This window comes from Ochotona princeps, chromosome 7, assembly GCF_030435755.1.
Source record: "Ochotona princeps isolate mOchPri1 chromosome 7, mOchPri1.hap1, whole genome shotgun sequence".
In the NCBI taxonomy this organism is placed as follows: Eukaryota; Metazoa; Chordata; class Mammalia; order Lagomorpha; family Ochotonidae; genus Ochotona; species Ochotona princeps.
Window position 1 is genome coordinate 6,533,420 of NC_080838.1, and position 19,268 is coordinate 6,552,687.

At 36.4% G+C, this 19,268-nt stretch overlaps 1 protein-coding gene across 5 annotated transcripts in view; it reads left to right on the top strand.

The window, feature by feature from the left end:
- FBXW7 (F-box and WD repeat domain containing 7) overlaps nt 1-19,268 on the top strand; it is a 139,794-nt gene that overhangs the window by 69,861 nt on the left and 50,665 nt on the right. Inside the window, exon 1 of one of the 5 annotated variants that reach the window (XM_058666760.1) lies at nt 15,716-16,282. The exons of the other annotated variants lie outside the window; for them this stretch is intronic. Within the exon in view, the coding sequence (XP_058522743.1) occupies nt 16,136-16,282 (147 nt within the window). The 5' untranslated portion in view covers nt 15,716-16,135. Of the gene's footprint in view, nt 1-15,715; nt 16,283-19,268 lie in introns of those variants that run through there. 5 annotated transcript variants of the gene reach the window in all.

Sequence of the window (19,268 nt, forward strand, 5' to 3'; positions counted from 1 at the left end):
TGCAGAGGTAGAAATACTTTTCTCCTTTATAAGCAGTACTCTACTTTGCTTGAGTTACTGATTTCAAGGCCTGTGAAAGGGAAAGCTTTTTGTATTAGCCACACTTCTTTTTGGTATTTAAATTAGTTGATCTTGTTCTTTAGAGTCATTTTAGGTTCACAGCAAAACTAAGTAGAATATATTGAGTTCCCATGTGTGCCATGCCTCCACAAGTATACAACCTTTGCAACTGTCAACACCCCTTACTGGATTGATATATTTGTTACAGTCGATAAACTCACATTGACATGTCGTTATTACCTAGAATGTGTAATTCCCACTAGGTTTCATTCTTGCTGTTATTCATTCTGTAGGCTTGGACAAACTAATGACAACTATGTGTCATTATATTAGTATACACAGTGGTTTCACTGCCCTAAAAGAAAATTCCCTCAGCATGCCCCAGATCCAGACCAACCACCCATTTTTTGCTGTCTTCAGAATTTTACCTTTTTTAGGAAGTCATGTAATTAGAATTGTATGTAGGTAGCTTTTTCAGGTTGACTTCTTTCACTTAGTAATATGCATTTAATGTTCTTGCATGTCTTTTCTTGGCCTGATGGCTCCTTTGGTTTTAGTACTGAATATTACCTGATTGTGTGTACCACAGTTTGTGTATTTTTTTCACTCTCTCATTGTCTTGTTTTTTTTTTTAAGGATTTATTTATTTTTATTACAAAGTCAGATATACAGAGGAGGAGAGACAGAGAGGAAGATCTTCCGTCCGATGATTCACTCCCCAAGTGAGCGCAACGGCCGGTGCTGCACTGATCTGAAGCCGGGAACCTGGAGCTTCCTCCCGGTCTCCCGTGCGGGTGCAGGGTCCCAAGGCATTGGACCGTCCTTGACTGCTTTCCCAGGCCACAAGCAGGGAGCTGGATGGGAAGTGGAGCTGCCAGGATTAGAACCGGCACCCATATGGGATCCCTGGGCGTTTAAGGCGAGGACTTTAGCCCCTAGGCCATGCTGCTGGTCCCAGTTTGTGTAGTTTTAAACTCACCTACTAAAGGACTTCTAGGTTACTTTTAAATTCAAGCAGTTTTGAATAAATCTGTGATTAGGTTTTTGTGTGGATGTAGATTTTCAAGTTCTTAGGATAAATCTGAAACAATATAGTTGCTGGATTTTTGCTGACAATATGCTTACTTACCTCCAAGCTATCTTCCAAGGTTCATTTTGCATTCTCACTATTAATGAAGAAGAAAATTCCTTTTGTTCCACATCCTTGCCAGCCTTTGGTATTGTCAGCATTCTGAATTTTGGCCACTCTAATAGGTGATTTTTTTTATTGTTTCAGTTCTCCGTTCCCTGATTAAATGTGGGCTGGAACATCTTTTCTTTGCCATTTGTTTATCTTCTTGCGATGTGTCCAGATTAATGACCCGCTTTAAAAATTAGGTTCTTAATTTTATGTCATTGAATTTTAAGAATTGTGTGTATTTTGCCGGATAGTCATTTATCAGATGGATCTTTTATGTACATTTTCTCCCAGACTCTGGCTTCTCTGCTCGTTTTCTTGGCATTGTCTTAGAGAGAATGTAAGTTTTAAATTTTAGTGAGACAACTTCTTAACTGTTTCAAGGGTGATGCTATTGGTGGTGTTAACTAAAATGTCAATATTATAACTGAAGTTGTCTAATTTTTATATTATATTGTTTTTTAAGTGCTTTATATTTTGTATTTTGTATTTATGTCTTTTGTTAGTTAATTTGTGTGAATAGTATAAGGTTTGTGTCTAGATTTTTTGTTTGCTTGTGGATGTCTAGTTATTCCAACACTATTTGTACAGGATTGTCTTTTCTCTGTTGAATTCTCTTTGCTCCTTTGTCAACAACTAGTTGACTGTATTTATGTTGATGTATTTCTGAACTCTTGATTCTATTCCACTAATCCAGTTGTCCATTCTTTTTTCCGCATTGTCTTGATTGCTAGAATTTTATAGTGGGTCTGGAAGGTGGGTGAAATTAGTCTCAATTTTGGTCTTCTCCTTCAGTTCTGTTCTATCTGTTGTGAGTCATTTGTCTCTCTGTGGAAACTTTAGGGCAACTTTGTTGATATCTATAGGATAATATGCTGGGATTTTGATTGAACCATTTATGGACCAAATTGGGAAGAGCTAACCTCTTAACAATATTGTCAAAGGTAAAAGATATTGTTTTTGTTTTTTTCCATCTAACAACAGGGAATATATTTTTCTTTCATACATTTCATTAGACTTAACTACATATACATTTTGTAACTGTTTTTTAGATTTGTAACTAAGCATTTTATTCATACTATTTTGCTAATATAAAGTTTCCTGCTTCAGATTCTGTGTGTCCATTGCTGGTATAGAGAAAAACAGTGGACTATTATGTATTAACCTTGTATCCTCCCTGTAACTGCTTACCATATATATATAATATATGCATATATTATACATATATGTATAATATATGTATAAAATATATATGTATAATATATATTACCATATGTGTTACCATATATATGTAATATATATACACATACATATGTTATAATTTGGAGGATTTTCTACGTAGGATTCTGTCATCTGTGACTAAAGAAAGTGTTATTTCCTAATTTTCAAGCCTTTTCTTCTGGTACCATATGGGAAAACAGTAATGAGAGGGGACGTGTTTTGTCAGGGCATTATCAAGTTTCTCATAACTAAACATGATTTTAGCCCAAGGTTTTTTTGTATATTGTGTCAGATTGAGGAATTTACTCACTATTTCTTGTTTGCTGGGACCCCTCTTTCTTTCATTTGTTTTGCTATATTAATAATACATACAAAAATAACAGTCTGTTATATTTCTTCAGCTTGTTTTCACTGCTGAACGATATAGGTCTATTTAACTTTTCTGAACACAGAGAAATTCAGCAATCTTGGTACTTGTGTTGAGGCCTTTCTTCGTGTTATTGTCTTTTACAAATCCCTGTCTACTTTGGAGCTCCATTTGAAGTCTTCCCTACCCTAACACTATTTTATAGGTTTCTGAGTAAAAGTCTGTACCTCCACTAGCCTTTTGTTTTTAACTTGTTTTTAGCAGTTTATTTATTTGTGTGTATAAACATGCGTTACTTAATGATGAGGCTACTCTCTGAGAAGCATGTTTGTTTTGCTTTTTAAACTTTGTGCAGATGTCATAAAATGTACTTACTTAGACGTTAGTGATATGTATTAATCACCTGAAATGGACTGGACTGTTGAGGTAATTGAGAAACCTTGTGAACACAGAATATATGCTGCTGCTGCTAGTGTAGCAGAGAATATTAGCTGTTAACTTTTATAACTAAAAGGCTTTTACTGCGAATAGTGATAACATCAATAGCTCTGCTACATATAAATTAATGTGATGGAGAACAACTAAGTTGAATGAATTACTGAAATAGGATACAGAGGAAAACTACAGTTCTAAAATGTATGTGTTTTTAAATAATTTGCAAATATGACATTGTTCTTTGATTTTGAGATCCTTTTTGAAACTTGTCTTAGTTTATTACTTTCTAACTAAAAATTAATTTCAAAATGTTATTTCCCCCACTTGATATTTTTCTTTATGTCCTTATTAGGAAATATAGTTTAGGAGACTCGCAAGATGGCCGACATAGGAGGAAGACTGTGAGGGAGCTCACAGACAGAGAGGGCTAGAACGTGACAAAAGCGTAAGTGGAGCGGCATAGAGCTACAGGGAGAAGAATGTGAAGGAAATATAGTTTAAATAAAAAAGATAATGATAGTTGTCATCCAGAGATGTGTAGGTTGCAGACTCTGTGAGATACAACCTACTTAAAAGACACTCATGGTTGCAGACTGTGTATGCCTCGGTATTGGGATTCTTTTTGATGGGAAAAATATTTGAAAACATTTCAGAATGATTTTACTGAACATTCTGAAAATCAATAGTAATTCCAAAGAAAACACAATAGTATAAAGCCACAGAAGATGTAAAATATTTGTTTTTGTGCAATTCATATGGTAATGTACTAAACATACTTGGTCATTTGGAGAAAGTTTTATTTTTTTACTGTGAGACCTTGTGTTTAATTACTGAAGAATTTATCTGTATCTTCATTGAACACTAGAGGGCCATATAATACCTGAATGCTATTGATAGGACTGTTTTACGTGTATTTACAAATGCTGAGTGCTGTGTCTTCTGATTTGTGTTCTAGTGTACCATTGCTTGCTCAGAATGTGGATACTTTGTTGTGTGCATTCACATACAGTGTATGGGATATCTGTGGGTTTTCTTTGTGCTGTTTTAAAAAAACCTACAAAAATAGCTTGTATTTATTTGAAAGATAGCATGGTGGAAGAGAGACACACACAGAAGAATGGAAGGGAGAGAAAAGAAAGGAGGATAGCAGACAAGGAGAAGGAGGTGTTTTCCATCTTTCTGGTTCACCCCTCTATTGCCCGGAGCAGGTGAGGCTAGGCCAGGCCATTGCTAGGATCCAGAAACTGCGATAGGGTGGTGGGATCCCGGGTTCTTGCGCTGTTCCTGGTGCTTCCCAGGAACAATGCAGTGATGGGAGACTGAGTGTTCGGGTAAATATAAACTTCTTGTGATTTACAAATGCGTGTGTTCTTTTAAAAAATTTATTTTCAAGTGCCTGCACAAAATACATCAAAACGAGAGGCCAGCAATGTTAGTTGCTCTAAGATTTGTAGGAATAGATGTGAGAAAAGCAAGATTTCTACAAGTAATATTTATAGACCCAAAATAACTTCATCTTTTGAGTTGATCCTCTTTTTTCGGTTTATAGTTACTATGAACTACAATGAACAAAAAACATGATCTTTAATTCTTCTTTTACTAAATTATTTCTCTTGGATATTGATGAGCTTCTTTGCAATTTAAAGTCATTTTTATGATCAGCAGTGTTCTGTACCTGATATAGTTTTGTCATATGCCTCTAGTTGTGTTTTTGCTGGTTTTCTGTATCACTGTTGTTGTATGAAAACCAAATTCTTTGCTGTATTTTGGGAAAATTCGTATGTGTGGGTAGGTGATTAGTATAAATGCCAAGCTTGAATTCTGATCTCTTTTGCTCGACTAATGAAATGATGTGCTGTAACCATAATCTAGTTGGTGCGTGTGAAACTCTTAAGTGGTTCGAAATTTAAAATGAGTAAAAAAAAAAAAAAAAAGAGATCAGCATTTTGATATAGTGAGAAACACCTGAACTACTCCTTTGAAAGCAAATGAGCAAGACAGAGAATGCTATTACATATTGTTGACCAACTGGAAATATCAGTGTAATTGTCTTTTTAACATGTGTCTGGAGGAAACACTACCTTACTAGTTAACACTTGAATCAATTGAACAATATTACTCTGCACAAAGAATTGCCATTATTCTTCTAAAATATGCCACAGTCTAATATTAGCTATTAAAGGAGTTCAGCGAGGACCCCATTGAGACCCATTACTATGTTAAATGCATACATCATTTTAATGTTCATTCCAGTTCATTCCATGAGTGTGGAGTTGAGAGTTTGTAGTATTTTATAAAGGTAAGAGATTGCTTACTTTGCCATAAGTCAGGAGGTTTGTGAAACCTAATCTACTGAGTATTAGAGCTATTTCCAAAATATCAGTAATAACTGGCGTATCGTAACTAACTTCCGTCAGTGACTCCTTGGCTGCAGTGGAATTATTTGCAGTGGGAGAACCCTGTAACTTTGTTCTCCCATATCACAGTTTATAAGACTCATCTAGTATTGAGATGGAAATCCCTGAAGAAGCCAGGCTGAAAAGTAACTTAATGAATGAAATGAACTTAATGAAGAAAATTGGAGACATTTGTGGGAAAATGGAATTAAATAGTAAGTTTATCTTGATGAAAATAAAGTTTGAAATCCATGCGTAGTTTCATAGTGTTCATTTTCTGCAAGCTTTTTGAAGATCCCTATAAGACCAGGGAACCAAAACTGTTACAGCTATGATCTTAATATTGCTGTGGCCTTGAGTTTTTTAAGTTCCTGGGATTCCAAATTTTCTTCTTTTTCGCAACTTTTGTTTGTTGGTTGGTGTCCAGACTTTACAAAAGTGTTTTTGTGATTTGGCTTTGCCAAAGAACCACCCATCTTTGCCAGACATCATAGATGAACAGATTGTTTATTCAAAATCAAAAGTTTCACATTGTGAAGATCTCTTAATGGGAATTGGGTTGTTTGGAGTGAAACTGCAGTATATCTAAAGCACTTTAACAAATGATGTGGGGACTTTTGTCCATGAGAGTTTGATATGCTTGCTTTAGTTGTAATTGCCCAATGAATTGATCTAGTTGAAAATAATTGTATATCTGAAGTTATATAGGAATTTGAGGTGGTCTCTATGTAGGGAAACACAAATAATGGAATAATAAAGTTTATGTGAAAATCTGAACCAGAGGAAGCACTGAACTATTAGAATACTCTATGAGGACAAGACCAGGGGTGGGACAGAAGTAAATAGTTATCCTGAGTGATCAGCTGGTAATACGATGCAGGCTGGCCATGTTCCTTTCAGTGTGACTCTTAGCCAGAATGGCATGACTAGATATCTGAAAGTGAGTTGATGTTTCCCCTCTTTGTCGCTTCTCAAATTAGTTTGGATATAAATCAGTAGTACGTTTTTTGAAGTATAATGTGGAAACAGCCAGAGATTTGTTTATATATTATTTTCTGTGGCTATTATTATCAAGGTGGGAGATCAGTACCAGAGAGTCTGTGCCTCTGAAAAAGAACCACTTGTATTTTCATTCTGAATCGCTTGTTATTTCTGTTGTTAAACTTTGAAATTAATGTTCCACTGTGATGACTCTCTGTAGTATTAAAACAAAAAAATTTTTACTCAAGCAGCTCATCAGGGCTACCATGTGAATGTTCCAGCAAACCCAGTAGAAACGGAATCTCCTTACTACCACTAAGCCTAGTCACCTGTCACTTTTACCATATCAGGTGGATGAAACAGTCAAAAAAAAAGTCAGGCCAGTTTTTAAGGGAAGAGCATGTACCCTCTGCCTTTCAGTGTCAGTCACATTTCAAGAAGTGGATGCAACATGGAGATCATGTTGGGACCATCTTCAAGAGCAGTTTGCCACAGGATGTCATAATATACTTCCTCTTACTCATTATTTTTTCATTTGAACTTCAGTGAAACCAAGCATGTTGAAAAAAATCTATATGTAACACATGAATGTCTGTGTATTACTACTTCATTTTAATTGTCTGGAACTCAATTATCTGATAAACTTTCACTTATGTCTGAAATACAGTTAACCAGAAGGAAGTCTCCACACTGGTAGCCTGAGAAGTACCACGACTAGGTTGGGACTTACATTCTATATAATGCAAGAGACATTCTATTACAAAGCTTGAGATTGGGGGTGACACATAATAGGGGCTTCATTACCTGTCAGTTCTGTAGCCTTGGAGAAAATTTTAAGACTTTCTGAACCTTCACTTTCTAGCCTATAGAAAAGTACTTTGCAGTTTTGTCATGATAATTAAGTGAAATGGAAGGTCATCTGTTAGGAACTCTTATCAGCGTTTTATTCCCTGTCTTTGTTGTCCTAATCTCAAATAATACCGGATGAATTTTCCAAATCCAGTAGCTGCAAACTCCATTGGCCTCTCTTGTTGATCTCTTAGTAGTCTTTCCTAACATCCCTAGACTGCTTTCTCTTCCCATCCCAAGAACTATAAGGATTTTTATGAGTTTTGCTTATTTTCAGCTTTTCTTGATAGCCATTAATGTTTTACTTATTGGGGAAAAAAAATGGAAACTTGGATTCCGAGTTTGCTTTAAAATTCAGCTGTAAAGTTATTGTTGATGTGTATCATTGGGTGTATTTTATTGATTATGCAATTTTTCCACGGATATCAACTGCCAACCCATTCTAGGAGGGGATCATCACTAAATATGTAATTTCTGTAGCTTAATTCTACAAAATGTTTTCTGTACTCTAATCCTGTACTCAACTTCTGTGCTGAAATAGTTTCAGTGGATGTTAACAAATCTCACAGGCTTTTCTAGCGTGGGAATGAGAATTATGTTTTGGGAATTGTAGACAGTTGGGTTGTTTTAAGTGGCTTACCCAGTCCACATATGGTACTTTTGCATGACTGAAATACCTGTAATTACTATGTCATTTTTGTCATAGTTGACTAAAAGGTGTGACTATAATAATCATCAGCTAAATTCTTGGTGAGCAGCTGTGCAAGGCTATTTTAACAGCTGGGTAACAGCACACACTGTAAGAATTAAACTTAATCATGAGGTAAATTACGTTATAATCAGTGAGGGCTTCATAGTGGGCATTTCTGAAATATTTACAACATTTAATCTGATGGGTAAATTTTTTTTCATTTTAAATATTTCTTTAAATTCATAATGAAAGAATGAGGAAGAATGTAATTTTAAAGTTGACAACTAAAATCCTCAAGCAGAAATTGCAGGAATAAAATCCAAAATTTATTCATTTAAAAAAGTCAGCGTTGGGTGTTTAGTATTTGAGATGCCCGGGTCCTACGCTGGGAATGCCTGGGTTCTCTTTTCAGCTCTGCCTCCTGATCCCAGCTCCCTGCTAGCACAGACCCTGGGAGATAGCCGTGAGGGTTCCACTAACTGAGTTTGTACCATGCATATGGAAGACTTGGAGTTCGTTCATGACCTCTAGCTTCCAGCTTAGCCCCAACTGTTTGAGGCATTTGTGGAATGAAACAGCGACTGACAATTCTTTCTTATTCCTGTGTGTCTCTCAAAGGAAAAAACAGTGTGTATCTATCTATCTACTTGGAATGTCATTGTTTAGGTTAGGTTACAGTAGTAGATAAATGAAGAAAATGTATAAATTACAAAATATATAAATTAATACAACATGGAATCAGATATCTTGTGATCTTTTTCTTTATTTCATCTACTTAATTGCATTTTGAATATCATTGTACCTTAAATTCTTCTAATTACAGTATTTCCTAATTATACAAGTATACATGAATAATACAAACACCGATGTCTGTTTTGGGAAGGTTAAATAAAAGAATTTTATTTAGATATATTATGTGAATGCATACTATTCATTATGCTACAATAAAGGAGGGCTTACCAAATAGACAATCCAACATATTGCAGGAATATTGTATGTGTACCTGGAGCTATAGAAGCCATAATATACTGCAGAAGATTTCATTGTTGATCTTCTAGGCCAACCTTCTCTTGTAGAAATTTGAAGTGTCACACAGGTGAAGAAATTTGCCTGAGGTTACCAGTTAGCGGTGGAGCTGAACCTAGAACTGTCAAGTCCGTATTCTTGGCATCCTGTGTAGTTGCCTGTGACCATAGTTTAGTCCAATAATTTAGTTATAAATAAGTAATAAGTAGAGCTTTTGATTCTTAAGTTTCTGGTGTTCTAAGGACTTCTTCTTTTCTTTTTTCACTTTTAAGCTTCTCATTTTTTTAGGACTTATTTTGAATGGTTTTCTATATTTTACTTTTTCACTTGTAGCATTTTCAACCAATCATTTGGGAATTTGCAACAAAATTTGAAGTAGTCTAAATATTGGACAGTCTACCCTTGATTGTATAAATCAAAGCAGTTGTAGTATTTTACATAGCCTGACATTTCAGAACTTTTATTTTGAAAATACTGCATGAACATGTACAATTCATGCGCTGTTATTTTGCAAATGTTAAATTACTAAAAACCATTTGTTTAACATTTACATATATTGTATGTGCTATTTCTTAAACCAGCCTAATTTCTCATAGGCAAATAGGGATTCCCCCCAAAATTAGCAAGGAAGTACAGTAGTATGTTTGGATATTACTGTGACTTCTGACACACGTTATAATGGGAAGTCATAATCTTTTTGAGTGCTTTGAGCACGTACATGCCTTAGAACTTTTTCAGAATCATTTTGAATGTGATTTAGGTTATTATAAAACATTTTTAACGTGCACTTTGCAAATATTAAAGTATAATTTTTTTCTTTCATGTTGAACTAATTGAAGTATGTTTCCACAATTCAAATAGTAGTATATTGTTTGTTGGATTTTTCTTTAAGTTACTACTAGTAAAAGATGGATAGTTCACTTGTCATCCAGCACAGAACTTAATTTCTATCCTCATTCGTGAGTTGCTTATTAGGAAAATTCCTTAGCACTTTGATAGGTAAGGTGTTTGGAAAAACTGAAAATGAGTTCAGTATAGGAAAACATATGTCCTATTCTATATCCCTGAATAAATGAGGACACTTCCTATACATCTGTCTGATTCCAGGGATATTGAGTCTCACTTGTTTGTCTTCAGCAGTGGTATATTTTTTAGCATCCTGATTGTTCTGTTTCCATAAAATTTAAGTCATTGGGCACTGAATATCATGGATTTGAGATGATGTCAGTATACTCCCTGTCAATGGTTTTGAGGTGAGATTTTTGAGAACTCTTGATATAAGAATCGTATATGCTTGTAGATAAACTTACATCTTTGAAGTGATTTTTTTGTAGCTGGTTCGGGAACAGTTTATAGAAAGCCTGTGCTGCTCATAGCTCTGGACTTTGCAAGAGCATCTGTATCCTAGCCTTTCATGTAATAATGAGTGACAGAAACAATAGAAATCCAAGATAGATTTTCTGTTATTGTTAAGAGATAATTGGAGTGTTTGGGAAATGCAAAGTGTTTTATAAATACTAAATTGTTATTGTGCTATATGTAATATTTGTATATAATTTGTTTTGCTAATGTAAGCTTTTACAGGCAAGAAAACGAAGAAGTGATTAAAAAAAAATAGCCAAAATAATCTGTAGGAACCTACTTACCACAACCTTAGCAGATAACTTTAATCTGAAAATCAACACACTCTGGCTAAGATACTGCAGTTACTTTTTTTTTTTTTTTTTTTTTAAGATTTACTTGTTCATTGTAAAAGTCAGAGTTATAGAGGGAGACACAGAGACACATCTTTCAACTTCTGTTTCGCTGCCCACATGGCTGCAGTGGTCAGTGCTGGGCCAGAAGGATGCCAGGAGCTGCTTCTGTGTCTCCCACATTGGTGCAGGGGTCTAAACACTTGGGCTATCATCGTGGCTTTTCCCAGACCCTTAGCAGGGAGCTAGATCAGAAAAGGAGCAGCCAAAACACCCCATAGAAGGGTACTGGCATCCTTTGGGGACAGCTCTACCTGGAATGCTATACCCCGAACCGCTACAGTTACATTTTGAATTATGGAGATCTTTGTGGAAACTTGTGTCTTGCATTTCCATAATTGATACACATGGGTTTTATGAAGTCAGCTTGCTTTCTTAGTGATTTAAAAATGGAAATAGAATCCACAAAGCTGTGTTTGAAATTTTATTTATCCTAACAACAGAAGTAGTGATCCTAACAGCAGTTTTAACTGCTGAGCTGAGCCAATACAAACCCAGGAGCCTGGAGCTTCTTCCAGGTCGTCCACGAGAGTGCAGGGTCCCAAGGCTTTGGGCCGTCCTCGACAGCTTTCCCAGGCCACAAGCAGGGAGCTGGATGGGAAGCAGGGCTGCCAGGAAGCGAACCAGAACCCATATGGGATCCTGGACATGCAAGGCAAAGACTTTAGCCACTAGGCCCGGGCAATGGGGATTTTAATGTATTTCGTGTACAATTTCTCTCACTAGGTTTTCCCCGTGTTTAAGGAAGTTGGTGTTTTACATGTTTTGAGGCTGCTAGAATTCATGATTTCAGAAGTACTGTTACTTTTCTCTCCAAAATAGAGAAAACTTACAGTACATACACCTGGAAATTAGTGCTGCTTATACAAAAGTATGTTGATACATACACCGTCTATTTTCATATAGCATTTGGTTTGCTGGAGATGTAATACTCTATATTATCCAGTTGAGGGCAGCTGTTTACTGATTAAAAAGCTGAATTAGAATGTCCCCACTCTTAGCTTTTCTAAAGTAGTTTCTAGTGTAAAACACAGAATTTAGTACCAACCAGCTTTTATTTTCACGCGTCGGTTTGCTTTTGTTATCATTGGAGATAATTTTTTTTAAAATAAAAAGTTTCGTTTTGCTTCATAATAATTTTTTACCCTTTTAGAAACTAGAAGATGAAGACTGTATAGATTGTAGTTTTAATTTTTCCAGTTCAGATTCTTTTCAATTTTATGCTTTTTTTTTAGCCCTGAAGCTTTGACTGCACAGAAAGTTTTAGATCTGTTCTTGCCTCAAAGTTCTTTGACAACTTTTGATGATGAAAGTGAAAAAATATGATTTTAATATATTGTCATTCTTACCAGGTGAATTTAGTGACCATTAAATAAATGTATTGGATTTATTTTCCTTTGCAGAATAAATGTATTAAACTTATGGAATGTGATTTATTTTTCTAATTTTTTCACATTGGTATATCATATAGTTAAAGCTTGTTTTCTAGATAGTTTAGAAAAAGTAATTTTGGATTAAAAATATCACTGTGACAAACTTTCCAACAAGAGTTTTTAAAAATTTATTTGAAAGGCAGGATTTATTTATATATAGAGAGGGAGATCTCCCTTCTACTGCTTTATTCCCCAAGTAGCTGCAGCAGCCTGAGCTGGGCTAGGTTGAAGCCAGGAGCCAGGAACAACTTCTAAGTCTCCGACATGGGTGCAGGGACCCAAAAACATGGGCCATCTTCCACTGCTGTCCCGGATGCAGGATGCTCGATCAGAAGTGAAGCAGCCGGGACTTGAACTGCTGCCCATGTGGGATGCTAGCGATACAGGTGGCATCTACACTGGCTGCAGTGCTGCTCACCTCCAGCCCCGCCACTTCCAGCCGTAATGCAGTGTCAGCCGAGCAGATTGTGAACGTAACTGGGGTGGGCAATACCGTGGGAACGTATGTAACAAAGCTGTGTTTGCTAGTAAAAGATAAAGTGACTGAAGATTATATAATGCACAATTAGAAAGATTATATTGGGGAATAAACGGTACCAGGAAATGCTGAAAGTGGGATAAGGCTAGTGATGTTCTGCAGGGTGGTGAGTAGCCTAGTGAGGCTGTAGACATTCATCTTGGATATCGGCCTTACTTTTTTCTTTTTCTATAGTTTATATACTTTTAGTTCTTGCATACTGTCTCATTTCTCTCATCCTTTGATTTGTGTTGGGCTTTTTGAATGATACTGGTTCTATTTTCATTTACTTTTTATTTAAAATTTTTAGATTTGTCATTTTAGCTGGGCCTGGCGCAGTAGCCTAGTGGCTAAAGTCCTCCCCTTGCACATGCCGGGATCCATGCTGGTTTGCTTCCAGACATCTCTGCTTTTCATCAGGCTCCCTGCTTGTGGCCTGGGAAAGCAGTCAAGGACGACCCAAAACCTTGGGACCCTGCACCGGCATGGGAGACCTGGAGAAGGCTTCTGGCTCCTGGCTTTGGATTGGCTCAGCTCTGGTTGTGCAGCCACTTGGGGAGTAGTGAACCAGCAGACGAATATCTTCCTCTCTGTCTCTCCTCTTCTCTGTATATCTGACTTTCCAATAAAAATAAATAAAATTGTAATTATAGCTATTACTCAGCATTTAGTATTTCAGTCACCTTTAAGAATACCTAATTATAGTCAGTGTTGTAGGAGTGGCTATTACTTTGTAACTTTTTTTTTTGCCAGTTAAATTTTGTACCAGTTAAATTCTAACTTCTCCTATCTCCTTGTCCCTGTCAGCCACCCCTCTCTCTCACCCTATAAATGTAACTACTTTTGAGTGCCTCATGTAAGTGGAATCACAGTTTCTCCTTTCTGACTTATTTTGTTCCATGTAGCATCTTCCAACTGGTCCATGTTCTAGCGTGTATCTGTGTCCTTGTTATTGATTCATTCATGCACCACTGGCTGCTTTGGTTGCTTCTGTTTTCAGTCTGGTGTGAGTAAGGTTGCTGTAAACATAGCTGTAAAAACGTCTTTGGAGGTCCCAGTTTGTAATTCTTCAGGGTAGATATGCACAAGTAGAAATGCTGTGTCTTGGGGTAGTTCTGTGTAATTCTTTGAGAAACTGCTGTGTCCTTTTCACAGCAGCTATACCTGTTTTATGTATTATTCCTACAGCAGTGCGTCAAGATTCCAGTTTTTATATCCTATCAGTATATCTTGCATTTCCTTACCTTGTTTTGCCTCTTTCCCTCCCTCCCTCCCTTCCTTCCTTCCTTCCTTCCTTCCTTCCTTCCTTCCTTCCTTCCTTCCTTCCTTCCTTCCAGCTATATAATGGGTATCTATAAAATAGTAGCTCATTACAGTTTTGATTTGCATTTTCTTAATAACTCGTCGGGAATTTTTTTTTCCAGTGTTCAACGACCATTTGTTTCTCTTGTTGGATAAATTTACTTTTGTGTGAGGAATAGTGTCACCTACACCAGTGATTTTGCATTTTTAATTACATTTTAGATTTTGGTGTAAGAGAAAGGTCTGTTTGAAGGGCGTGCCATCAGCCTAGGACTGGGTGTGTTTCTTTGTTTAGATATAGATTACCTTCCCAGCAGCCCATTTGAAATCCGATGGGATAGATCTATCCAAAGACTAAAAGGAGCCATCCACTTCTGTCATTTTCCTTTAGAATTCTCTCCTTATCAAATTCTAACCTCCTACTACAAAGATGTGTAACAGTTGCTCCGTGGAGAGATAAGTAAGATGACTGTAGACTGGAAGGAGAAAAAAAAAACTAGTAGTTTACTTAGTATTTTGATCCTGTAGTTCACATTTATTATATTATGTTAGAACTTAATCTTCACATTGAAAATTTTTGTGATTTTCATAGCAGCCTGTTTCACAGATCTGAATATTGAATGATAAGATTAATTACTAGTTGCATCAGTGATTAAAATAAGCACTTATCTGAGTTGGAGTGAGGAGGCTTAGTTTGGGCCATTGTTAGGCAGACCCTTACCGTAAGTACTCTGGAAGGCGCTGGGGAGCCATGGATGGTTCCTAACTGGATTGTACACCACTTTCTTCCTGTGTTTCCGGAAGATTTACCTGAGCATGGTGTGTCAGAAATTAACTGCTAGGGTTTTACAGTGGGCCAGCTTGTTATTATCTGGTCTTATGCATTCATGTGCCACATTTTTTTCGGTCAACAATGGGGCACATACATAAAAGTGATCGCAAAAGGTTACATCCAAGATGATACCACCCAGTGACATGGTGGCACTCTCAGTTTGTACAAGTACATGCTGTGATGTTGGTACAGTACCAGATTGGCACAATGGCTCATTTCTCAACATGTAACCGTGTTTTTAGGTGTTATATGACTGTAATTGGTTTCCATCATAGGTAACTTCATGAACAAATGCTTTTAAAATACTTCTTCAATCAGTCATGTGATTTGTATTTCTTGTAGAATCAAAGGGTTTTTTTCGTAATTATGAATATTAGTCTGAAAATAACAGAATCTGTAGCAGGAAGATAACTCTAAGTGCATTTAATAGCTCTAGACAATTAGGTTGTATTTAATGTCTTAGAAAGCAAGCGATAAACAGTGGTATGTGAAGAAAACCACTGAGGAAAGGGGGAATGTTCAAGCTGAACACTTGGAAGTAGAACTCACTCCAGTGTATCTAAGGAAGAACAGACGTGTGTGTGTGCTTCAGCATGCGTGAAGTCGTCCTTAGCTTAAAGCATTCCTGAAATAATAATCTAATGTGTGAGTAAGGAAGAATTAAAGTATTTGAGAACAGAGGCAGTACACATTTTAAATATTTGCTACAGAGTTACTTTCATTTTCTAGGGAACACCTAGGTTAGTTCATTGGAAAAATATGAGAAGGAGCCCAGCCGCACGGGCCTGTTTGATTGTGTTCACATTGCTGACTGTATGGGAGGTGCACCAGCTGTTTGAGTGGCAGCAGCAGGAGCTTTCACTTCAGGAGTTTATAATTCCTGGCTATTCTAGGATAGTTTGCACTTCACCAAGCCACAGTCAGGTCAGGACATTTGGTAGGAGAAGGTTGAAAGAAAAAAGCAGTAGGCCTTGGGTTCTCAGCCTTTTAAAATTATTAGTGAAAATCCTTACATTAGTCTGGTGGTTAGAGTTTTCAGGAATGTGCCTGTGTTACATGTAGAGAGTACTGCATCAACCAAGAGGAGTTTCAAAATGTCAAAACCGGGAAAAGCGTCTCTAAACCATGGCTTGGTTCCTGTTGATCTTAAAAGTGCGAAAGAGCCTCTGCCACATCAAACTGTGATGAAGATATTTAGCATTAGCATCATTGCTCAAGGCCTTCCCTTTTGTCGAAGACGGGTAAGTCCTGCGCATGCGGAAAACATCAGTGTGTGTTGAAGTGAAGTCCTGTGGTTTTTCAGTGAAGAAGCGCTTCATATTTCAATTGATAGTTATAACTAAAATATCAGTGTGCTGTGTAGCCAATGAGAACTTCGATCATGTAAAGCCTGGCAAGATTACCAGTCCACTGTGCTGCCTCTGTTTATTTTTCATGACATTAAAATCTTGCGAACTTTATAAAACTGGCAAATGTAAAAAAGCTGTGTTTGAAAATTCGAGGGCAAATTGGGCAAACCCCAATTTGTCGCTGTTACATGGGGAAAGCAAAAAAGTGGCCGGGTTCCTCTTCTGCAAAGGAAATAGAGTATTTAGTTCTGTTGAAGAGTATCTTAGTCCTTAGGCTTCTTTGGCCCATTAACTGAACTGTTGTAAGACTGTTATTCTAAAATTAAAACTTAACATTATAAAGACATTAGTTTTTGCTCTTATATAAAATAAAAGTAACATACTATCGTGTGGCAGCCAGGATACAGTTTATATATAGATAATTCTGAAACGAACCCATTTTGTAGCTTTTGCCCTAATATGTAATCTGGTTATGATCTACTAGATATTTTTTCAAGATGACATGCAGTGCTCCACACTGTTTTGACCCTGCTTATTTAGTAGCAACTTTTTGTGTTTTCTGAGTTAGTTGGTATCGCTATTTTGAATTCTTTACTAGAGTGATATATTTTTAGATCTAAAATATGTTTGTGATCCTGAACACATTAAACCTTCCCTTCCTTCTCTTCCTCCTCTTGCCATTAGCATAAAACAGCACAGTCTCTTTGGACTGAAATGACTGCTTAGGTTTATCAGTGCTGGGAGTTTTCTTTCTGTACTTTTAAAAATGATCTTAACTGTAAGGGCAATTTTCTCTCAAGCAAGTAAAATCCAGAATGCCAGAAAAACATTTTCCCATCTTTAAAAGAAAAAGCTGTTTAGTGGGATTTAAATAATGTTTGCTCGAGGTACATTTTCTGGTTAGCTTTGTTCATTTCGAATAGGTTCCACTTCTGTCCCAAACGAATGGCAGCCATGTTGGAAAAGATTTTGAGGGAAATTAAAATGTAATGCAGTTTAAACACTGAAGATATAACACAAATATTCCTATCACCTTCTGTTTCTTCTCTGCTTTACTGTGTTTGCATAAAGAGCTTCTTTCATCTTCTTTCACCTTGTGAGTTTTATAGCTTCTGCTGAATGAGATCACTGCTCTGGTTTAAGCATTTTACACAGAGGCCTGTAATAGCTCTAAAGTCATTCATAAACTAACTTATGTTTTAATGCTTCTGAATAAGAAAGTACCAATACAAATAGTTTTAGAAATTGAAGAGAAGGGATGGGGGTTTTATTTTTAGTTAAAAGGATATAATACTAGCAATTGAATTCATTTTAATATGTTTGTTGCGTATTTCTAATAAACTTAAGTGCAGTTTATAGTACATTATTTCATATGCCACCATGTTTTTCACCTGTATATTTCAACATGGACATTAAGAGGCATAGGAAAAGATCATGTAAGAAAAATTAATAGTGAACTTGAATGGTTTCCCCTGAGGGCTTCTCAGGGTCACCATTCAATGTGACTTTTCTAGGTTACCATGTTAAGTTAAATTATAGCTTTGCAGTTTTAATAGCGGAACAGAACGTAATATGAACAGAAAAGTTCATGCTAAAATTTTTTTCAAAAAAGTATTAAGAATATTTAAGTAGCAAAGTTAACACATTCAGTTTTAGCCTGCCTGCCTGCTGCTAACTGACGATTGCGTGACTCATTGAGTGTGACTGCAAGAACTGTTAGGGGCTGGGGAACTCTGTCTTTCTCCCTCTTCCTTCAGCTAGTTAATTTAGGAAGCTTTACGTTGACTTGTAGTCTCTTAACTTTTGGTAAAGTTTGTACTAAACATTTTTAGAATGTGTTTTTTTCTTTATCAGAATTTTCTAAAAAGCCTTTGCTATTGATTCAGCTATAACTAATCCATTGTATGCCTAACCTTATATAGTTCTTACAGTAGTTATGTTTAGCTTTTCAAGCAGGTTACTCTGTACCTTGACAATGAAGTGCTTAAAGCACAGAGCACTGTGTTGTGCAGGTATTTTTTTTTTGTCCCAATAGTGAACTAAAAGTTTTGTGTGGTTACTGTTTATTGACGTATATGCCACCTTGATTTAAAATATATATAAAAAAATGCTGTCCACCCATTAAAGATGCTTAGTCAGTTAATATTTGGACAGTTTATGCCTTGCACAAATAAAAAAAAATTTTCAGAATTGTGAAAAATCCTTTAAAATAGTAGTTATAAGTACAACTTCCATTTGTATCCTCTGAAACATTTTCAGGATATTTGTTAACCTTACTGTAATGTATAATATTAGTTTTAGTGGTCTAGTTTTTTATGCCGTTAATTTTCTGATTTCTCGTCTGAGATCTGTAAGCATTGAGTTTAGTAGTAACAGTAGTAAACATGTGGAGATCTAAACTGTTAAGGTTACCTCTAAGTGAAAATGGTTTTCAGTGTGGTCCCTTAGGGGAAGAGAAACGCTACCGGAAAAAAATTACTTTATTTTTACTTTGCAATTGGAATGCCTTTCATGATGGCGGTATTGAACTTAAATCCCAAGGTGCTTTGTGAGGGTGGTAGCAGCTTTTGTTTGTTTGAAGTGAGAAGAGAAATGATGATGCACTTTAGAATATCCTATTAACATTACAGTGTCACTCTTTTTGGTAGAAACCTCCAGATGACTCAGAGCTGTTGGCCTGATATGTCTGGCTGACTATGCTAGTTTTTAAGCACAGAGCCTTTTTAAGGTGCCACGTGACTTTGTGCAACTTGGGTATTGACAGCACAGAGGCCTCATGGGATGGTAGACTTCTCGAGGAAGGGTAGGGTGCTGGAATGGAACAAGGACTTCTCCATTTGAAGCCCCAAAACTCCAAGAACAGTGAAATATATAATTG